This window comes from Lipophrys pholis (genome assembly GCF_963383615.2).
Source record: "Lipophrys pholis genome assembly, chromosome: 12".
Classification (NCBI taxonomy): domain Eukaryota; kingdom Metazoa; phylum Chordata; class Actinopteri; order Blenniiformes; family Blenniidae; genus Lipophrys; species Lipophrys pholis.
In genome coordinates, this window is record NC_137641.1 from 13,502,152 (window position 1) to 13,520,544 (window position 18,393).

An 18,393-nucleotide genomic window follows, 5' to 3' on the forward strand; every position below is an offset into this window, starting at 1 on the left:
TTACCACATGTATTAAATAATAACAAAATACTTGACAACACTTGAAGTTGTTTGACAGTGGTTGAGTTTAACCTCTCTGGATGTGCACAATCCCCAAACCGGAATAAGATGCGAGACAATGTCAGATTTTTCTTTTAAGTTGGCTTTGCCAGTTCCCTTATAAACTTTATTTCCTTCCTATCCCCCTGTCTTCCTCAGTCTGCAGTGGTTAATTTTATCCCTGCACAAGACACACTAATTGTGAGGCTAAAGTATACTGTCACTGTCCCTCTCTTGACTTAGGCCTATCACTTTGCTCCAAGGCCCATAATTTACATTAATAGATGGTTCACCCATGGCAGTCTCTCCCATGTTCTTAGCTCATGAGATCTGTGGTGTATGAATAGTTCCTCAGTTGAAACTATATGTATTAATAACAATCTCATGGGTGACAAATATAGTTGGAAATAAAGACTGTATGGCCTATCAATTATCATGCAGGCAGGTAAACATACACAGTTTTGTGTTGCATTTATGTGCAATTATATTTCAAGGGATCAAGCACAGGGATCTCTCATATACCGAACTGGGACTCATAACATTATGGCGTTAACAGCATAGCAAAAAGGCAGGAATGGAGATAGCCCTCACAAGACGCCATTATGAAGATTAGTTTTCATGGACTGATGGCAGTGTATGTGAGCCATAAATGGCTGATTGAAAACATGAGTGTGTGGAGGTTCTAAATAGTGCCACTTATTGCCAAACCTGGTGAAACACTTGTGACACAAGACTGAACGCTTCAGAAATGTAATACAACTGATGATCGAAATAGTTTACCTGGTGTTGTAAAACATGCCTACATGTTCTCTAAAAAAGGAATAGTTGAAAGACGTGAAATATGAAGTGATTAGAATGAATACACAGTATTCAGATTTCAATATTTATGTTATTTCTCAAAGTAAAGTATCATTTTTGCAACTAACAAATCTTCGGAAATGAAACATCTTTTTCACATAAACTGGAGGCTGTGGATTGAAAGTATAAAAATGAATGAGACTGAAACCTGGCAGTTTTTCAGCTCCAGATTAGCTTTTTGCTGGAATACAATGCCAGAGGACAGAAGTAGAGAGAGAGAGAGAGAGAGAGAGAGAGAGAGAGAGAGAGAGAGAGAGAGAGAGAGAGAGAGAGAGAGAGAGAGAGAGAGAGAGAGAGAGAGAGAGAGAGAGAGAGAGAGAGAGAGAGAGAGAGAGAGAGAGAGAGAGAGAGAGAGAGAGAGAGAGAGAGAGAGAGAGAGAGAGAGAGAGAGAGAGAGAGAGAGAGAGAGAGAGAGAGAGAGAGAGAGAGAGAGAGAGAGAGAGAGAGACAGAGACAGAGACAGAGACAGAGACAGAGACAGACGTACAAGAGGATGGGAGGGGGAGTAGAGATCGCTACTGAGGTTGAACTGCAGTGTGATCGTTCACTCCTCGTGAGTGTTATTCCAGTAGTAGAAATGAGGAATTCAACACTTTTGCATTCAAGTAAAGAAGGATTTGCTCGTTTGTCACATAAATAATCAAACAGAAGATTCCTTTTGATAAAAGACAGGAAAAAGGACTTTACTGAGCTTCTGAGATCTCTTCCATGTGGATTTGATTAATCCTGCAAGATGAAATCTACAGGTTGCGTGCTTTTTCCTACAAGGTAAGAAAGATGTTTTTAGAAAAATCTGGTAAATTTGTTCAAACTTTTGATTAACAATACACATGAAGGTGTGTTAGGGTCAATAAAATGTATAGTGAATGTTTGTCTTGTGTATATACTCAAAAAATGTGTAATGGGAGGTGTTATCTCTTTATAAATTCTGGAATTTCCTTTGGTTTTAGTACTCATCTGATCCGAATCCAAAGAGTCACAAAGCACATTATAAATAACCTAAAAAGAAAGACTCAAGCAATCTTCTTAACCCTACCAAGCCCCTCAATTAGTTTCTAGGTTATCCTGCATAGTTGGCAAATCACTTAAGATTGCTGTGAATATATAGGAGATCATGATGAATCCATGAAGTGGTGAGGAAGTTCCCCAAAATGTGGAATTCTAGAGTCCAAAAACCTTTATATGCTTCTGTTGTGCAAGTGTCAATATTTAAGAATTTGATTAAGTTTGTTGTTACAGAGATAAAGCCACTATCAGAATGAAAGGTTTATATACATATGCACTTTTCTATATTAAGTAGTCGCAGTGTTGAAGAATGCAAACTATCTCGAAACCATCTGCAAATTCAGGATTTTATCCACTTTCATAACAGTGGAGCTCAATGTAGATAAAGGCATCGTCATTGAACTGTGGAAAGCATTTTCATTGACTTCTAGATTCAATACATATTTTTGAATAATAATTTTTTGGAATATTTAGTTATCTCTATAGCGTGTACAATATATGTGATGGGTCAGCCCTGTGGAGCCATGCAGCTGGTATGGGAGTGAAAGAATGACATGGCCTCAGAGGAGAGAATTGACCTGTCATGTAATTACTGTGCTGTCTTTCCAAAGACTCCTAATTACAGAGATCTGAGCAGCTGCACAGTGTTCATTCTGCAAGTTGCCACTCTGACAAGAGAGGAGGTCAGTTACTCTGCCTGTCCTACTTCTGTACTGTAAATGGAAGTGCAGCCTCACACAAGTGCACGGTTTCATGTGAACCAAATTGCATAGCTGCATTCAGACACTTTTTTTGATTACACATTCTTTGTGGCCACTCATTAAAAAAGATAAGGTGATGTGGTTAAAAAAAAAAGAAAGTAAAAAGTATCCCTCTCTGAAATGGCTTAATGGATTCATTTACTTTCTAAAATCAAAAGCGATATCTGTCGATATACAGTATCTGTCTTCAAACCACATTTTGAAAGGCCAATCGAAAGGTTTGAATAGTAACTGAAATTGCAGACATATACTTTAGCAACTTTTAAATGTAGTTACATGGTGTAAATTGTGCTTAAATATAAGTAAAATTCCATAGTTAACGCATCCAAAAAAATCTTTTTCAATTAAAAATAACGATTATATTTGTGATTTGTCCACCTTGGTTTATAGGCCTTTATTCCACCTCCAAACGAAATAAACTGACTCATATAAAACTGATAAGGGAACAAATTGTTTTCTCTTCTTGGAGTGTGAAAAAGAAAACTCAATTTGCATTTCCGTTATTAGTTTTCACTGTGCCCGAGGTAATTTCCAGAAAATAAAGGTGATGCCACCTCCATAGTTATTGGTTGTTTGACAATTCTAAGATGCTGAGACATAAAATAATAAAAATGAAATCACAACTAATACATTTTCTTGGCTTTTTCAACAAAATAACTTTAATGTAGGTTTCTCCTTTCAGCTGTGGTGCAGGTACTTGCTCAGATCCAGTTTGAGAAGCTGGCTTGCAGTTAAATCATCCCAAAGACGAGGCGTCGACATAGTGGTTCATCCATGTGTTCGAGCAGCTGATTAGGAGCGCCGCTTTTCAGGAATGTTCTCCAGAGGACACCCAAGTGGGCAGGATGAACCCGACAAATCGGAGCTACCTTCATTCTCTCCCAACATCCAAGACCTGCAGAAGAAGTCACAGAGTCCCAGTGTGGGGCAAGGCCTCCGCAGGAAGCTACAGAGGGCCGAGGAGGGCACTTCAGTGGTTACAACAGCTCTTTCTGGAGAAAACAGAGGTTCAGATTACCAGGAAAGCAATGCAGCGGTTGACAATGCATTGCCCAGAATACTTGAAAGAATCAGAAATGAAGAGAAACATAAGATAAATGAGGAAGCAGAGCAAAGCTCTGGTTACATCGTGGAGCATATCCTAAAAGAGTTGAAAGGAATCAACAAGATCCAGGAAGAAATTTCTGACTTGAGGGAATATCTAACGTCGGTTCGAGGCTCAGTGGACGAGGTATCCTGTTGTGTCGATTCGGTGCTTAGTGAAATCGGCGAGTTGTACTCTGGAGCAACAGCCACACCTCACTCAAGCCCTGTGTCACAGACACAGCACAGGCAAGGAAGCCTTGAACGACAGAATGCCATCACATCCCTACATGGGGGAGACTCGTGTCCATTGTTGAATCACAAAGACACTAGAAAGGATTCAGGACATCTATCATCTCAGAGATCCCCCAAACAATGGAAAGATGACCATACTTTATTCAGATCGGTCCACCATACACACCAAACAACCTCTGGGCAAAGCTTACTTGGACATACCCAACCGGATCTGCACTACCTGGAGCTCCATTGTAGCCACAACTTCCAAAGCATCAGTCATGTCTCAGAACGTCACAGCTCCAACCTTCCAGATGCAAGTATTGTTTCTGGTGAAACAAGCTATGACAACTGGTTTGCTTCTGTTGACATGCAGCACAGTGTGAGTGGAGAAGGGGGTTGGAGTGAGGAGGACATCTCATCTTGTGCCAACAGTAGAGAAGAGCTGAATGACTGTCCAGGTGTTTGGAACAGATGTGCCACTGAGGAGACGCAAAGCAGCACTCCAGGTCATTCGTCACACACCAGCTCTGAGCACCTCTCATTATTGTTCGGACACCAGTACAATTTTCCATCAAGTTCTTCTAGCACATTGGACTGGAGGCCTCTCCGATATCAAACTGAGGAAGGAAACCTCGAGTGTGACTGTGCTGCAAACTGCCCATTTTCACGTAGTTCCGGTTACCACACTGTGGATGCTGGCGTCAATGAACTTGACAGTGGTCCTTCTAGAAGCCTGAGCTGCTCCACCGTGCTTTTGACTGACTGTGAGGATGGTGGTCTCGAGCCACATTTAACTTTTGATGATGGCCCGTCATCTGGTGACACTCTGGATATGGGGTCTGCTGAGAGTTTGGACCGTGAATGGACAGATCGCAGCCTTTCCCGGGAGGATGTAGGGGACTCTTTATCACAGAAGTCATCTGAGATAGATTCCGAGGAGACACCCAAATCCCCCGAAACCAATGTCAGTTTTCATGTAGCAACCATTAGCAAGGCGGTACTGACATTCAGATCAGCTTTGAAAGGGGCTTTGAAAAAGTTAGAGGCATCCGGTCCTGAGGGTGCAACAGATATTAGTCAGAGTGACACATATCCATCTCAGCTTCAGCAATTCAGTGATCCAATTGAGGAACTTGGCAGAATAGAGTGTACAGGGCGTGAAGCAAGTCTGAAAGAAAATGGCACCCACTTTGCCACTCCAAAGGAGGACAGCGAAACCTCAGTCTATGTGTCTTGTAGTGGGACAAATGAGAACCTGTCCAGTGCCCTTCAGGCATCATCACAGGAAACTAGCTGCTCTCATTGTACCCCAACTGAACATAAATCGGCTGAGAATTCTCAAGGACGAGGAGAATCTACAACAGACGTGGAACCATCCGAACTTGATGCAACATCAAACCTCTGTCAAGCAACGCAGGGCGAAGATCCACCTGGTCCAGTTCTCAGTTCAGAAGAGGCTCGTTTGAGTCCAATCGAGGAGAACCACGTTCTTGATGATGTAAATCAAGCCAAGTCGACTGATGCCAGCCATCGAGAACGTATAGCAAATTTCCAGCGTATTTTGAAGGAAAAGAGGCAAACCCGTCACAGACTGTCTAAATCCACTCAGGGGTCCCAAGGATCCCATGGATCTCAAGGCTCTCAGGGATCGCTGTCGATGGATGAGTTTTTCCCAGGTATTTAAAATTGTGATCACTTGAAATCCTATTTATAATGTCAAAAGTTTTTGTTGATAACTTTTCTGAATTCATTCTGCTAATGTAGTCAAGAGAGTCTGCTTAATTGAAGCTGCCCCAAACAATTTATAATGTGATTTTTTATTTTTTTTGCAGAGCTGGGAAGAGAAGATAATCAGGTTACTTATATAATGTCAATTCCACGCTGAAATTACATTATTTTTTTTTTTCAGTTGATTTGATTTTGATTGTTGTGGAATAATTATCTTCATTTCCATCACTTCGCCCGTCATGCTTGTCTTTGTCAAGAGGAATGCTTGTGTACTCTTCAAAACAAAAACCACTAAATTGGAGCAAAACGGCTTGTTGGATTGTTCTTGTTTTATTTCTTTCAGTAAAATACCTTCATCCCATTATGCACTGTCTCAATAAAAATCCCAGGATTGTTGCAGCATTGTTTTCTCAGTTCTCCTTCTTGTACTGCTTTGAAAGCAACTTTCTTCAAACACGATAAAAACTCTGTGAGAACGAACCCTGGAGAGATTTACACTCTTGATGAAAGACTTGTCCTTTCAGGAAGATGTAAAAAAAACCAAAAAAAAAACATGTGTATGCCTGTGGACTCTTGTATATCCTGTCATATATTTGCTTAAATCTGCATCTCCTAGAATATGTTGTTCCCATCTTTAAGATGTTGTCATTTTTTATTTCTCCTTGCATGTTGTGTAGCATCAGAGAGGTGAAACTCAACCAGATTTGTTTCTATTATTCCTTTATTCGTTTCATAATGTGCCTCTGTAAGACACATACCTAAAATTCACACATGACATCTTACAGGTTCGAGATGAGGAGCCTGGTCAGAGACAGGCCTGGGTCAAACCAGGGTAAGTTGATTTCCGAGCGTTACCTGGATAAACGGCAATAACTTGTTGCTAGAGTCTTGTGACCATATTATAAACACGGTGTACAGCTTTATTCTTGTGTTTGAACACTTCATCTGTTTTGCTTGTGGACAGTGGTGGATCCGGTCTTTATGGAATTGACAGCATGCCGGACCTGCGGAAAAAGAAGCCAATCCCTTTGGTCAGCGATGTGGTCAGTATTGCGTTGCCTTTATTCTTTTATTTATTTATTTTTTTTCTACTTTACTGTCTACTACATTAGTCATACTGTAAGTTCTGTTCTTTGTTTGTGAGTACATGTCTTTCTTCCAACCACAGAGGTCATATTTGTTTTCTTTTATCTTAATAAACCTGGACTTTGGGATGAGATTGTTATCAGCAAATTGAGATAAATATGAAATCAGACTTCTAATTTCTGTCTCCCTCCTCTCTTAAACCCCAAAACTATTTCCCACAACTCTCTTGAATGCATTCACTCTCCTTGGTCAGGCTATGGTAAGTCATAGAACCCAGCTGCCACTCCCCTGTCTCCTTAAGCATAAAATATCAAGTAGGACAAACAAAAGAGCAGTTGCCTCGAACATGTCTGTCTACAGCATGACGGTCTCCTTGATTTCACACTTTTATTGGGTAGAAATGAAACCATTTGCATGATTCCTCTTGGTTATGGGTAACTTTTCTTCCTACTTGATATTGTCTTTAAGATATATAATCCCTGAGTTATTCCCCCACCTTTTGGTTATCATTTGCCCCTGACTTGCTGAACCTTTAGCAATATTCAAAAATTAGTACAAAGGCAGAATGTACTACTAACGAAAGGGTTTGTTGTCTCAATAAGGTGTTTACACTGGACTAACGTTGGCTTTTCAGTAAACCGCTTAGAACTAATAATACTCACATGGGTTTCTAAATTCATTGGGTGTTTTTTTTCACAAGAGTCTTTGATAACCCTATTGAGCACCCCTTATAACCAGACCCCTCCACTGTTGGAACCAGGTGTTTTTTGGTTGTGGGTTGCATAGTGTTTTTCTTCTACTGAGCACAAACCTAACTTAAGTTTCCTTTGCTATATGTTCAGTCCTTGGTTCAAGCCAGGAAGGCTGGAATCGCCTCTGCTATGGCTGCACGATCCTCAATCAAAGATGAGGAGTTGGTGAGTATAATGCCTTTAACTTTCTTTTGACTTCTTTTCAAATATCCCACAATGTCCTCAATCCTCAATGTATATGTAACCGATGCAGGAATCATATGGACTAACATGTATTGAATCTCTCCGTTGTAGAAAAACAATGTCTACAAAAAGACCCTGCAGGCTCTCATCTACCCCATCTCCTGCACCACACCACATAACTTTGAGGTCTGGACAGCCACGACGCCCACATACTGCTACGAGTGTGAGGGGCTGCTGTGGGGAATCGCCCGCCAAGGCATGCGTTGCTCAGAGTGCGGGGTCAAGTGCCACGAAAAGTGCCAGGAGCTACTGAATGCTGACTGTCTCCAGCGTGAGTATTCTAATCAAGAGTGTTTAAAGGAGTTGCTCCCTGTTGATCACATTCTTTTCAATTCACTCTTTTTAAAAAAAATAATAAAAAATTCTTAAACTTGTGTTAAATGATTAGGTGCTGCGGAGAAAAGCTCAAAGCATGGAGCTGAGGACCGGACGCAAAATATCATTATGGCCATGAAGGACAGGATGAAGATCAGGGAAAGAAACAAGCCAGAAATCTTTGAGCTGATAAGAGAAGTGTTTGTCATTAGTAAAGCAATCCATGCACAGCAGATGAAGACTATCAAACAGAGCGTACTGGATGGTACTTCAAAGTGGTCGGCAAAGATCACCATAACAGGTTTTCCACTGATCAGCACAGAAATCTGTTAAATTCTGCTGTAACTTATTGACATTTTGTCATTATTGGTCATTCCTTATGGCTCTGTGTTCTGTCATTGTTTCAGTTGTGTGCGCCCAAGGACTTCAGGCAAAAGACAAAACCGGATCAAGCGATCCGTACGTGACTGTTCAGGTGGGCAAGACCAAGAAAAGGACCAAGACAATTTACGGCAACCTTAATCCAGTCTGGGAGGAGAAGTTCCATTTGTGAGTCTTCAACAAATTTTGGTTATCTTTTGTATTGTGAATATTTGTACCTCTTCGATGTTCTGTCCACATGCACAAAGATAAACAAAGAAATGCATGTGTGCACATGTGTGTCTTATATTTGTCAATATAAAATGTCCATCATTATAGAAAAGCAGGACACTATACGTCAACAGTTTGTTAAAAAAAATCGAATCAAATCATCAGACCACCACATATAAATCACGTAAACAACATCAGGGTGGCACATCCACGTTCACCACATTTAACTAACTTAGATCCCGTTCCCATGATGTTTTCATGTGAATATGGAAAACTTTTGTTGTGTTTTGGGTGTCCATTTAGCGACGCTTGGAGCCACTGAAAATGCAGCTTTTTAAAAAGGGCTCCCAAGGTGAAACTTTTTGAAAATGGTCCATGCCGCAGCACCCACTGATGGCCCTATATGAAGCCTTTTCTGAAACGAGAAACGCAAAAACAATGCATTTTCATTTGAAATGTTGTCGTGTAAACGGGGCCTTAAACTGTTTCATAGAAGTGAAGTTCACCAGTGATGCTGCAAGTGAAGTTATATTGCACTTCACTGTTAGCCTACGTGGCTAACAAGAAGCAGGTACCTGAACTCAAAAGCATCAACTGTCCAGATGCAAACCATCGATATACAATCCAATACGGGATTTTTAACCATTGCACTATTGCCAAGTGTAAAATTGCAATGTTTCAGTGTAGTGTAATTGTTTTGTTTTGTTTACAATGCTAGTAACAGAACTCCGACTTGATTCCTGAGCTCAGGCATTCATAAAGCAATTCTCCTCTTTGACGTCATGCAGTTATATTCATGGGATTTTCAGAGGGTTTTTTTAAAACTATTTTTGTTATCAGTGAGTGCCACAATTCTTCTGACCGAATCAAAGTACGTGTGTGGGATGAAGACGACGACATCAAGTCCCGAGTAAAGCAGCGTCTGAAGAGAGAGTCCGATGATTTCCTGGGACAGAGCATCATAGAAGTACGAACGCTGAGCGGAGAAATGGACGTCTGGTACAACCTCGGTCAGTATCTTTCATGATGTTTCATAGACTTTGTGAAAAAGAAGAATGGTTTTGGTTGACATTGGTATTTGGACTCAACACAATTACAACCCTTTTCCAAAGCTCCACCATAAGATGTAGTACCAGAAATATTAACCTAAGGGTTCCTGCATGTACAACAAGCTGAATGGAAAGTCTGCATGTTGTGTTTTTTTTTTAGCTGGAACCTCATTAATCACATCTTGCGTGCCTGAAGCAACTTTGTTTTTTTGTTGTTTTTTTTAACCACTGAGAAATGGAACATCCGTCTGCAACAATGCATGCTTTCCCTGACAACTCTATAAAATTTTAAACACTACTACTTTCCCAACAGAAAATTACACAGGCGTTGATCTGTTAGTCTGCAAGACCGCTGGTTGTGCAGCAATATTAAATGTAGATGGGAGTACCTTCAAGGAACAAATCTCAGATTTGATCTTAGAGGAGGGGATCTATTGTTTCTGCTTGGATAAAGTGTTAAAATGTTTTTCATCCCAGCAAAATTGAATCTTTTTAATGGAAGAGCATGTCGTTTAACGATAACACGGCCATGAATCATTTATTGTTTCTTTTAAACAGTGGATTAAGAACACTCAATCCAGTATTATCTGCATTCAAACAAATCCTTTAAATAGAGTAATTTTGTGTTCAAAATTCAAGACAGAATTAATTTAATGTGCCCCGTTCATTTCGAACATCTTCTCTCCTCTGTCTCTGTCTGTTCCTCTCAAGCGTCCTTCCTTTTCCCTTCCTCCCGATATGTGATTATCAACTCCAGTCGGAAATCGACCTCTCTGCCGACATGTACAATTTACCCGTAATGATGCTCCTGTCAGGGTAAATAGCAGGGTTGAACCGCCAGGCACTCCACCTCCAAAGAAGCTCCAGCTCCAGTGTCTTCGGCAATCGGAGCGCAGGTCCACACAGCCCACTGCCATTGTCTCACTCACAATCAGCTGGAGGACTTCTATTAGCAATGCTGGCTGCACGCTGCCATCCCGCCCAAGGAAAGAGAGCCCCCTACAATAGAGCTGCCATGCTAATAGTCTGTAATTAGTGTTGTGTGAACAGACCTGGATTCATGTGTCTCTGTGTCGTCAATTTGGATCAGAGTTATGAATCGGGAAGGTGCAGAAAATGCGCATGTTGCCATCTCTCGGCGTAACCGTATTTGCTTCCGATAACAGAGAAGAGGACGGACAAGTCAGCCGTGTCGGGTGCCATTCGTCTCCAGATCAACGTAGAAATCAAAGGAGAGGAGAAAGTGGCTGCTTATCACGTGCAGTACACCTGCTTGCATGAGGTAAATTATCCTCCGGCCCTTTAAGCTCTTTGGGTGTTCTCTGTTCCACACAATCACTGAACTCCTTGTTGTAGCTTCTATTAAAGCTAAAAACTATAATATTCGTCAAGGTTGAATTTAAAGCAGATCTGATTATTGGATCACAGTAGTTTAGTCACCAGAATTTAAAATGTTGAGAGTAACTTTACATCTAAACCTATAAAGAGCTGAATATTATATACATGTGAGTCCCCCTGGAAAAATGTTTCCCTTTAGATGATGACGTCATTTAAAAGTGTAGTGACTGATCAGATACAGAAGTAAATAAAAAATGAAATGAAGGTGATAACACACTCGAGCCCACTCTAAATGGAAGCAGACACAAATATACCTCGAAAGGATAATAAGGCTTCACAGTGTCATAAATATTCCGTTTGGATATTTGAGCTTCTTGTGGTTTTCTATAGAGATCCTTCACTGAAGTGCTTCATGCTGCCATGTCTGTGTTGATCTAACCTAACCCTTACACCGACCATGAACCAAAGATGAACTGTGGATCATGCAAAGTATATATGACGTGAAAAACAAAGTGAACCTGAGTGGCAACAGAATAGGTATTTGATTGCATGCTGAGTATTCAAAAGGTTCAGGCCTTTGTTAGAAAAACTAGATAACAACCATCAGGGATTTTATTGTGCGGCTTCGATTGTCTGCGGATAGAACCGATTGAGAGAAGATTAAAGTCACAGAGAAACTTTAGCAGTAATAACATAATCCCACTCCTTTCCAAGAAAAAAAAAATCATATTGTGAACCAGGCTTTAAGCACAAACCACGTGCTTACACAAGAGACAATCTTTAGGAGCAGGAAAGCCAAAAAGCGTTGCCCCCTCAATATTTTTTTCTTTAAATTCTCGCTTCTTGGTGTTTCAAATGAATTCTCTGTGACTCTTTGTTCGCTGACTCTCAGGCTGGATTTGTGTTCATAAAAAAGTTCTTTCTGTCCTTTACAGAACCTGTTCCACCATTCCACTGATGTGCTTGGTCAAGGTGTGGTGAAAATCCCTGAGGCTCGTGGAGACGACTCCTGGAAAGTCTATTTCGATGACGTTGCTCAGGAAATAGTGGACGAGTTCGCCATGCGCTATGGGATTGAGTCCATCTACCAGGCCATGACGTGAGTCCGACATGTCATAAGGCACAAAAAATGGGCACAAATGGTGAAATGACTAATATGAGTCATTCAATGAGGACAAAAAAAAAAGCCTTCTCTATTTTTGTTAGTGTGAAGTCATCCCATATCATAACCAATCCCCTGCTCATGCTTTGTTGTTGTTGTTGTTGTTGTTTTGTTTCCCCCCCCCAGACACTTTGCCTGCCTGTCATCTAAATACATGTGTCCTGGAGTTCCTGCGGTGATGAGCACCCTGCTGGCTAATATTAACGCCTTCTACGCCCACACAACCGCTTCCACCAACGTGTCGGCCTCGGACCGCTTCGCTGCTTCCAACTTTGGGGTTGGTGCTGCTGTCCGATGATCAACATATAGTTTCTGTTTCTTTTCTACTCTACTTTCACACACATTGAAATACTTTTTTGCGATTTAATTTCAGTCCCCTCCTCCTCATAACAGACATTCCATATAATTTCTTTCTCTTTTTTTTTTTTGTTTTACAGAAAGAGCGCTTTGTCAAGCTCTTAGACCAGCTCCACAACTCTCTACGCATTGACCTTTCCACTTATCGGGTAAGATTCTTATAAACGTCACCATCCTGCTCGAAAACATATTAACTGCATTAGATACTCTATAAGCGTCATAAAGCTTGTAATGTCCGTCTTGTGTTGACTTCTACATCTTGCACATGATTACTATTGATGTTTGATTTGGTTGTAAATGAATCTTTTTCTCCTGTAGAATCACTTTCCTGCCAGTAACAAAGATCGCCTGCAGGATTTGAAATCCACAGTGGATCTTCTGACAAGCATCACCTTCTTCAGGATGAAGGTAACTGGTTACCTGTTGATTTTATTCAGTTGCATTTAGATAATTGAAGTTTTGAGTCCTTATCAACAGGCTCGGTCTTTGCATTCATGTTCTTATCATCATAACAATATGCGATTCTTGCAAATGGATAAACTCAGCTGATATTCACCTTCTGAATATTTGTAAAATCACTGCTGTTACAGTTCCACTAAGTTCTTTTGTTCCAGTCAAACTTAAACGTTTTGCATTAAAACCCTCCATACTTTTGACCAAGTCATTTTTTCCCTATTTTTCATGCAGTTAGCAGTTTCTTCTTGGGCCACGACTTTTACTTGTATTGTTTAAATATTATTTGCACAATATTGACAAAAGTGGGACTAATGAAAGAAAAAAAACTATTTAGTAAGTGATATTGATAGCAATAAATCTACCATGTGCTCTCAATAAAGGCTTCTGCTATGATCTTATCGCAAGGATTTAATCTCACTGAACATTTAATATCAGATTTTTTTCATTTGTGCTTTTTTAAATAAAGTAAGACAAATTACTTTCTCGTGTAATTTGAAATTATCACGTTCTGAAGTCACTGAAGAGTAAAAACTGCCATATAGTTGGTGATATGATATAATATATTTATAATATAATAAATGCTTCATATATAATTAGACTCTGAATACATGCTTATATTAGTGACTTATAGCAATGATTTTATCTCAAGCAACACTATTTTTAAAACAATTTTTTCAAGACAAATTACTTCAGCATGTATGCTTACAAATGATTTAGCTTTTCGATTTTAACCCAATAAAACTTTGCGCCAGTTCCGTATACCTACCTACTTGTATACCACATTGAGCACTAACACTGACTAGTTAAAAGGAAAAAAAAAAAGCAATTGTGCTTTGTCTTCCTGTGTTTATCTTAAAAAAGGTCTCGTTTTACCTGATTCATTAAAAGCTGACCAATGGTTGGTATTCTACACCTTGGTATGGTCTCAGTGTATGTGGTCTGAGCTTGTTTTGTCTTTTGTTTTTATTGTTAAATCCATTTACTGAGTAAATAATGACATTTTAGAATTTCAATAATCCTAAAGAAAAGCTTTCATGCCACAGTTCTGCAAAATACTATGTCCGTTTCCCATTTTCTCGAATAATGTGTATGGAATCATTGGTGGCTGCTCACTCCAAGTTACACTACGTCCTGTTGGTGATCAGGTCCAGGAGTTGCAGTCTCCGCCCCGGGCCAGCCAGGTGGTGAGAGATTGTGTCAAAGCCTGTCTGAACTCCACGTACGACTACATCTTCAATAACTGCCATGAACTGTACAGCAGACAGTACCAACCTGCAGACACGGTGAGTCTCACACTGACCTACACTGCAAAAAGGCATACTATACACAGAATACAATAAACATGCAATAAAAATGTGTTTTTATGTTGAATTTTTAGCTTTTAGTTTAAGAAAATAACATGTACGCTGATTTTTTGGGGCTAAAATTCTTATAGCCCCCTAATGAATAAAGCCTTTGTAAGACTGACATAGTGTACGTAATAAAACAAGAGGGAATAGACAGATGAAACCAATTTTCCAACTATATGTATTATTATTTTATTTATTAGTATCATTAGTATTAGTATTATTAAAGAAATATTGGAAAATCCAGGTAAAGACACCTATATTGTGAGTATTTAACAAATATGAAAATATGATATTTTATCTTAAATTATTGGATTTAAAAAACCACAAAAGCTTGGACAAAATTAATTATGTGGCAGGAGCATTATGGAATACATTTCCATACATGCATTTTCCTTAGATGTACTCGCTTCACTAGTTGGAATTTAGATTTGGAGGAAAACACCTGAATGAATATCGGATTTTGCTCTTTTTATACTTGATATCATAACTGCAAACTGAGACGAGTCAGGACAACAGTGATATGTGTCAATGTAACTGTGAACAACTTGTGCTTTTAATTTGCGGAATCAGAACAAGGAGGAGTTGCCTCTGGAGGAGCAGGGTCCGAGCAACAAGAATTTGGACTTCTGGCCCAAGCTCATCATGCTCATTGTCTCCATCATTGAAGAAGACAGGAACTCCTATACACCTGTGCTCAACCAGTGAGCAAACCCCTGCTTTATGTCTTTATAAACACACTAACGACTACAATACAGCTCAGAGTTTTTCTCTGATTAGTTTCTGTCACTGTGAAAGTGGGAGGAGGTTTATTCAACACTTTTCTGAGCTGATATGACTCAAAACCATGTAATTATCTTCTTTTTCTCAGGTTTCCTCAGGAACTGAGCGTAGGGAAGGTGTCGGCAGAGGTCATGTGGACGTTGTTTTCACAAGACATGATGTACGCTATGGAAGGTGAGGTCTGCCGTATGACGGGCGAAATGTATCACGCATGTGATATAATCACTGCTGTTTAGGATTGAGGAGGTGCGTGTTTTCTGCATGAAGTGAGAGGAAAAAGCAGAAGAGTGGGACAAATTCGTGAATGAAAGCGAAGGTCTGGTGAAACTGGAAATGACCAGAGGAGAAGAGGATTCTGCAGCAGCAGTGACACAAAAGAAAGCAAAGAAATCAGAGGGGGACACAATAACTGTGCAGGGTTTGAAAGCTGCTTATGTCTCCCAGGAGACTCCCTGCACTTTTTCCTCTGCACCACTGTCTCGGTACAGCTCCACTGCTCCCCAGAGGCGGAGCGCTGCTGTTCTAGCTTTTGTTCTCAAGATAAATTCTCTACAGAGATGCTGCGGCACGCACAATAACACAGAAGCGGCATCCTCATTCATTTGATCGAAAATGTGTTCACAGATGTACTCTTTGTTACCAAAAAGAGAGTTTTTTTTTTAGTAGGTCAGTATGAAGTTTGAAGTCGCTGCCTGTTCTTGAGCTCATTATTATTTCATATGTAAAAAATGTTCCCACTCGCTTTGATATAAGTGAGATAAATGAGCTGCAGTCATATTCCATCATTGCTGATGTGTGCTTCTCAAAATCAAAACTCCTAAACTATTTATAATATCTGTAAAATACAAAAGAAAGCAGAGAAATAGAGATTTGTACGGTCAGATCACAAGACTCACCACTGCGACACACATTTGTAACGTGAGCTTCTTGTACTACACTCTATCTTTTCAGTACATTTCATTATTTCTGCATCAAAAATAACACGAGATTGGTCTCCAGCCATGTCACAAGTTGTGTCAAAGTTTGAATTAATGCTCCAACTTCACATTCTTGTACCCACAGAGCATGAAAAGCACAGACTGTGCAAGAGCACAGACTACATGAACTTGCACTTCAAGGTCAAGTGGCTCTACAACGAGTATGTCAAGGAGCTGCCGGCTTTTAAAGGCGTCGTTCCTGATTACCCATCGTAAGTACACGGGATGTCTTTCACTCAAGGGTGTAAGAGGGGGGGCTGTTATACTGAATAGTAACACAGCTGGCCAGTGGGCCGGTGCTGATAATCAACATGATCTATAATCACTTGTTTGTCTCAGACACTAAACCTTAAGTGTATCCGCACTGTTCAGGATTTGAGGCAGGTTGATTCGGTTGTCTCTTCTTTCCTGCGGTGTAAAGTAAGTTGAACTACTTTATTCTTCAATCGACTTTTCTTCCCATTCTTAGGTGGTTTGTGCAGTTTGTGCTGCAGTGGCTGGATGAAAATGAGGACGTATCGATGGAGTTCATGCACGGAGCCTTGGAGAGAGACAAAAAAGATGGAGTAAGATAAATTAGAATGACATCTGCTCGTTAAGATCGATATATATGAAGGACATCTTGTTCTTAACTCGTCATCAAATGAAATAAGCTTCTGAATGAAACAGCTGTTACATTTACAGACTGAGAAAGTGACTTTATACTACACGGTGATGTTTTTAAACAGTGTAATCTGTCGTGGGAGTTTTGATAATGGCCGCATGTTGCTTGTGCCTCCGCTCAGTTCCAGCAGACCTCTGAGCATGCTCTGTTCTCCTGCTCTGTGGTCGACATCTTCACTCAGCTCAACCAGAGCTTCGAGATCATCAAGAAGCTGGAATGCCCCGATCCAAACGTCATGGCTCAGTACAGCCGCCGCTTCTCCAAGGTATCCCACCACACTGAATGCTCACACGAGTTTGTAAGAGACTGGAAGTAGAAGGCTAAAGTTTCTCTACAGCTCTGTCACACACTTTGTGAAGGAAACCGGGAGCCCGCCATTAAAAAGGAATTGCTAAATTGAACATATTTCCATCCTGGGAAATGCAATCTTAGTTTATGCCTTTGGGATTTCTTCTCTCCTGCGGTGGAAAGTACGCCAAGAACATTTCTAAGTACCATATTCCCCCGTGTGCAACGTAAAGCAATCTATTAAGTCAGTTGGATTGAAACCGCAATAGTTTTTCTTCTTAAACAGTTTGATTGTTCCTAAATGTTATTTCTTGTCATTTTTGCAGACAATTGCCAAAGTTCTCCTGCAGTACAGCGCCATTCTGACCAAGAGCTTCCCTACTTATATTGACAAGGAGAAGATCGTAAGTGGTCGCCGCTTGTTGTTTTTTTTCTTTGTATTATCAGAAATAACGTGGGTGCGTTGAATGTCAATGCTGTTATAGTTCATTGCTCTGCTGTCCTGCTAGTTTGAAATATTTCTGTTAATACACATTTGATTCAGATCACAAGGTCTCCATAATGACTCTATCATGCATGTTCTCATGATAAGGACTGAGCAATCCTGCCAACGTTTGTGGGACACCCTAAAAAGACTAATCCAGTGAATTATTGGATTATTACATTAAGAGACAACATATCACACCCCAAAAAAACGATTGTTGTGATAGTTGAACCTTTTCTTTCTTATTATGAACACCGATTGCTTTTTTCACCAGATGTGTTTATATACAAGCGTAGCTTGATTTGAGGTCTGGTCTAAAGTCCTCTCTGGGAATAAATAGCTAAAGATAAATTACAACTAAACCACCAAGTTTAGGTGAAACTTTCTTTGATAAACACAGGTTTGTATCCCGCCAGTTGCACTAAACACGGTCCTGTTTGCTGTGTGAGGGACGCTCTAAGGGTAAAAGGCAGATCTCACTATTTTAAATGTACTAAAATCAGTATTTGGTTGTAATTTTTAAATGAACTTTGACACTTTTAAACTGGCAATATAATATAGTTCCTACATTAATCCAATGAATCTTGATGTCGCAGATAGTATCACTCACCCTAACGCTGACATACAAAATATATGTAATATCATAATACAACACTAACACAGGAGTGCTAAATACGTATTGATGTATGAATGTGATTGAATGTTCATCCTAATATAAAAGAAATGATCTGGGATCCATTTGTATTGAGCTGCAGGAGTTTGGTGAACAACAGGTGTTTAAAAGGATTAAC

General features: G+C 40.0%; 2 protein-coding genes across 2 annotated transcripts in view; both read left to right on the forward strand.

The window, feature by feature from the left end:
• The window catches only part of unc13bb (unc-13 homolog Bb (C. elegans)), a 71,518-nt gene that overhangs the window by 41,915 nt on the left and 11,210 nt on the right, over positions 1 to 18,393 (forward strand). The window contains exons 11-29 of the mRNA XM_080476819.1: positions 6,497 to 6,543; positions 6,676 to 6,754; positions 7,640 to 7,714; positions 7,844 to 8,063; positions 8,181 to 8,408; positions 8,515 to 8,656; positions 9,539 to 9,708; positions 10,914 to 11,029; positions 12,021 to 12,184; positions 12,374 to 12,524; positions 12,685 to 12,753; positions 12,923 to 13,012; positions 14,206 to 14,331; positions 14,980 to 15,110; positions 15,278 to 15,363; positions 16,252 to 16,378; positions 16,636 to 16,732; positions 16,952 to 17,095; positions 17,445 to 17,522. Of these exons, the coding sequence (XP_080332945.1) occupies positions 6,497 to 6,543; positions 6,676 to 6,754; positions 7,640 to 7,714; positions 7,844 to 8,063; positions 8,181 to 8,408; positions 8,515 to 8,656; positions 9,539 to 9,708; positions 10,914 to 11,029; positions 12,021 to 12,184; positions 12,374 to 12,524; positions 12,685 to 12,753; positions 12,923 to 13,012; positions 14,206 to 14,331; positions 14,980 to 15,110; positions 15,278 to 15,363; positions 16,252 to 16,378; positions 16,636 to 16,732; positions 16,952 to 17,095; positions 17,445 to 17,522 (2,340 nt within the window). The remainder of the gene's footprint in view (positions 1 to 6,496; positions 6,544 to 6,675; positions 6,755 to 7,639; positions 7,715 to 7,843; positions 8,064 to 8,180; positions 8,409 to 8,514; positions 8,657 to 9,538; positions 9,709 to 10,913; positions 11,030 to 12,020; positions 12,185 to 12,373; positions 12,525 to 12,684; positions 12,754 to 12,922; positions 13,013 to 14,205; positions 14,332 to 14,979; positions 15,111 to 15,277; positions 15,364 to 16,251; positions 16,379 to 16,635; positions 16,733 to 16,951; positions 17,096 to 17,444; positions 17,523 to 18,393) is intronic.
• On the forward strand, positions 3,478 to 5,667 carry LOC308117852 (uncharacterized protein; the record flags this gene model as incomplete). The annotated part of the gene is made up of 1 exon (XM_080477001.1): positions 3,478 to 5,667. The coding sequence occupies one exon, from the start codon at positions 3,478 to 3,480 to the stop codon at positions 5,665 to 5,667; it is 2,190 nt and encodes a 729-aa protein (XP_080333127.1).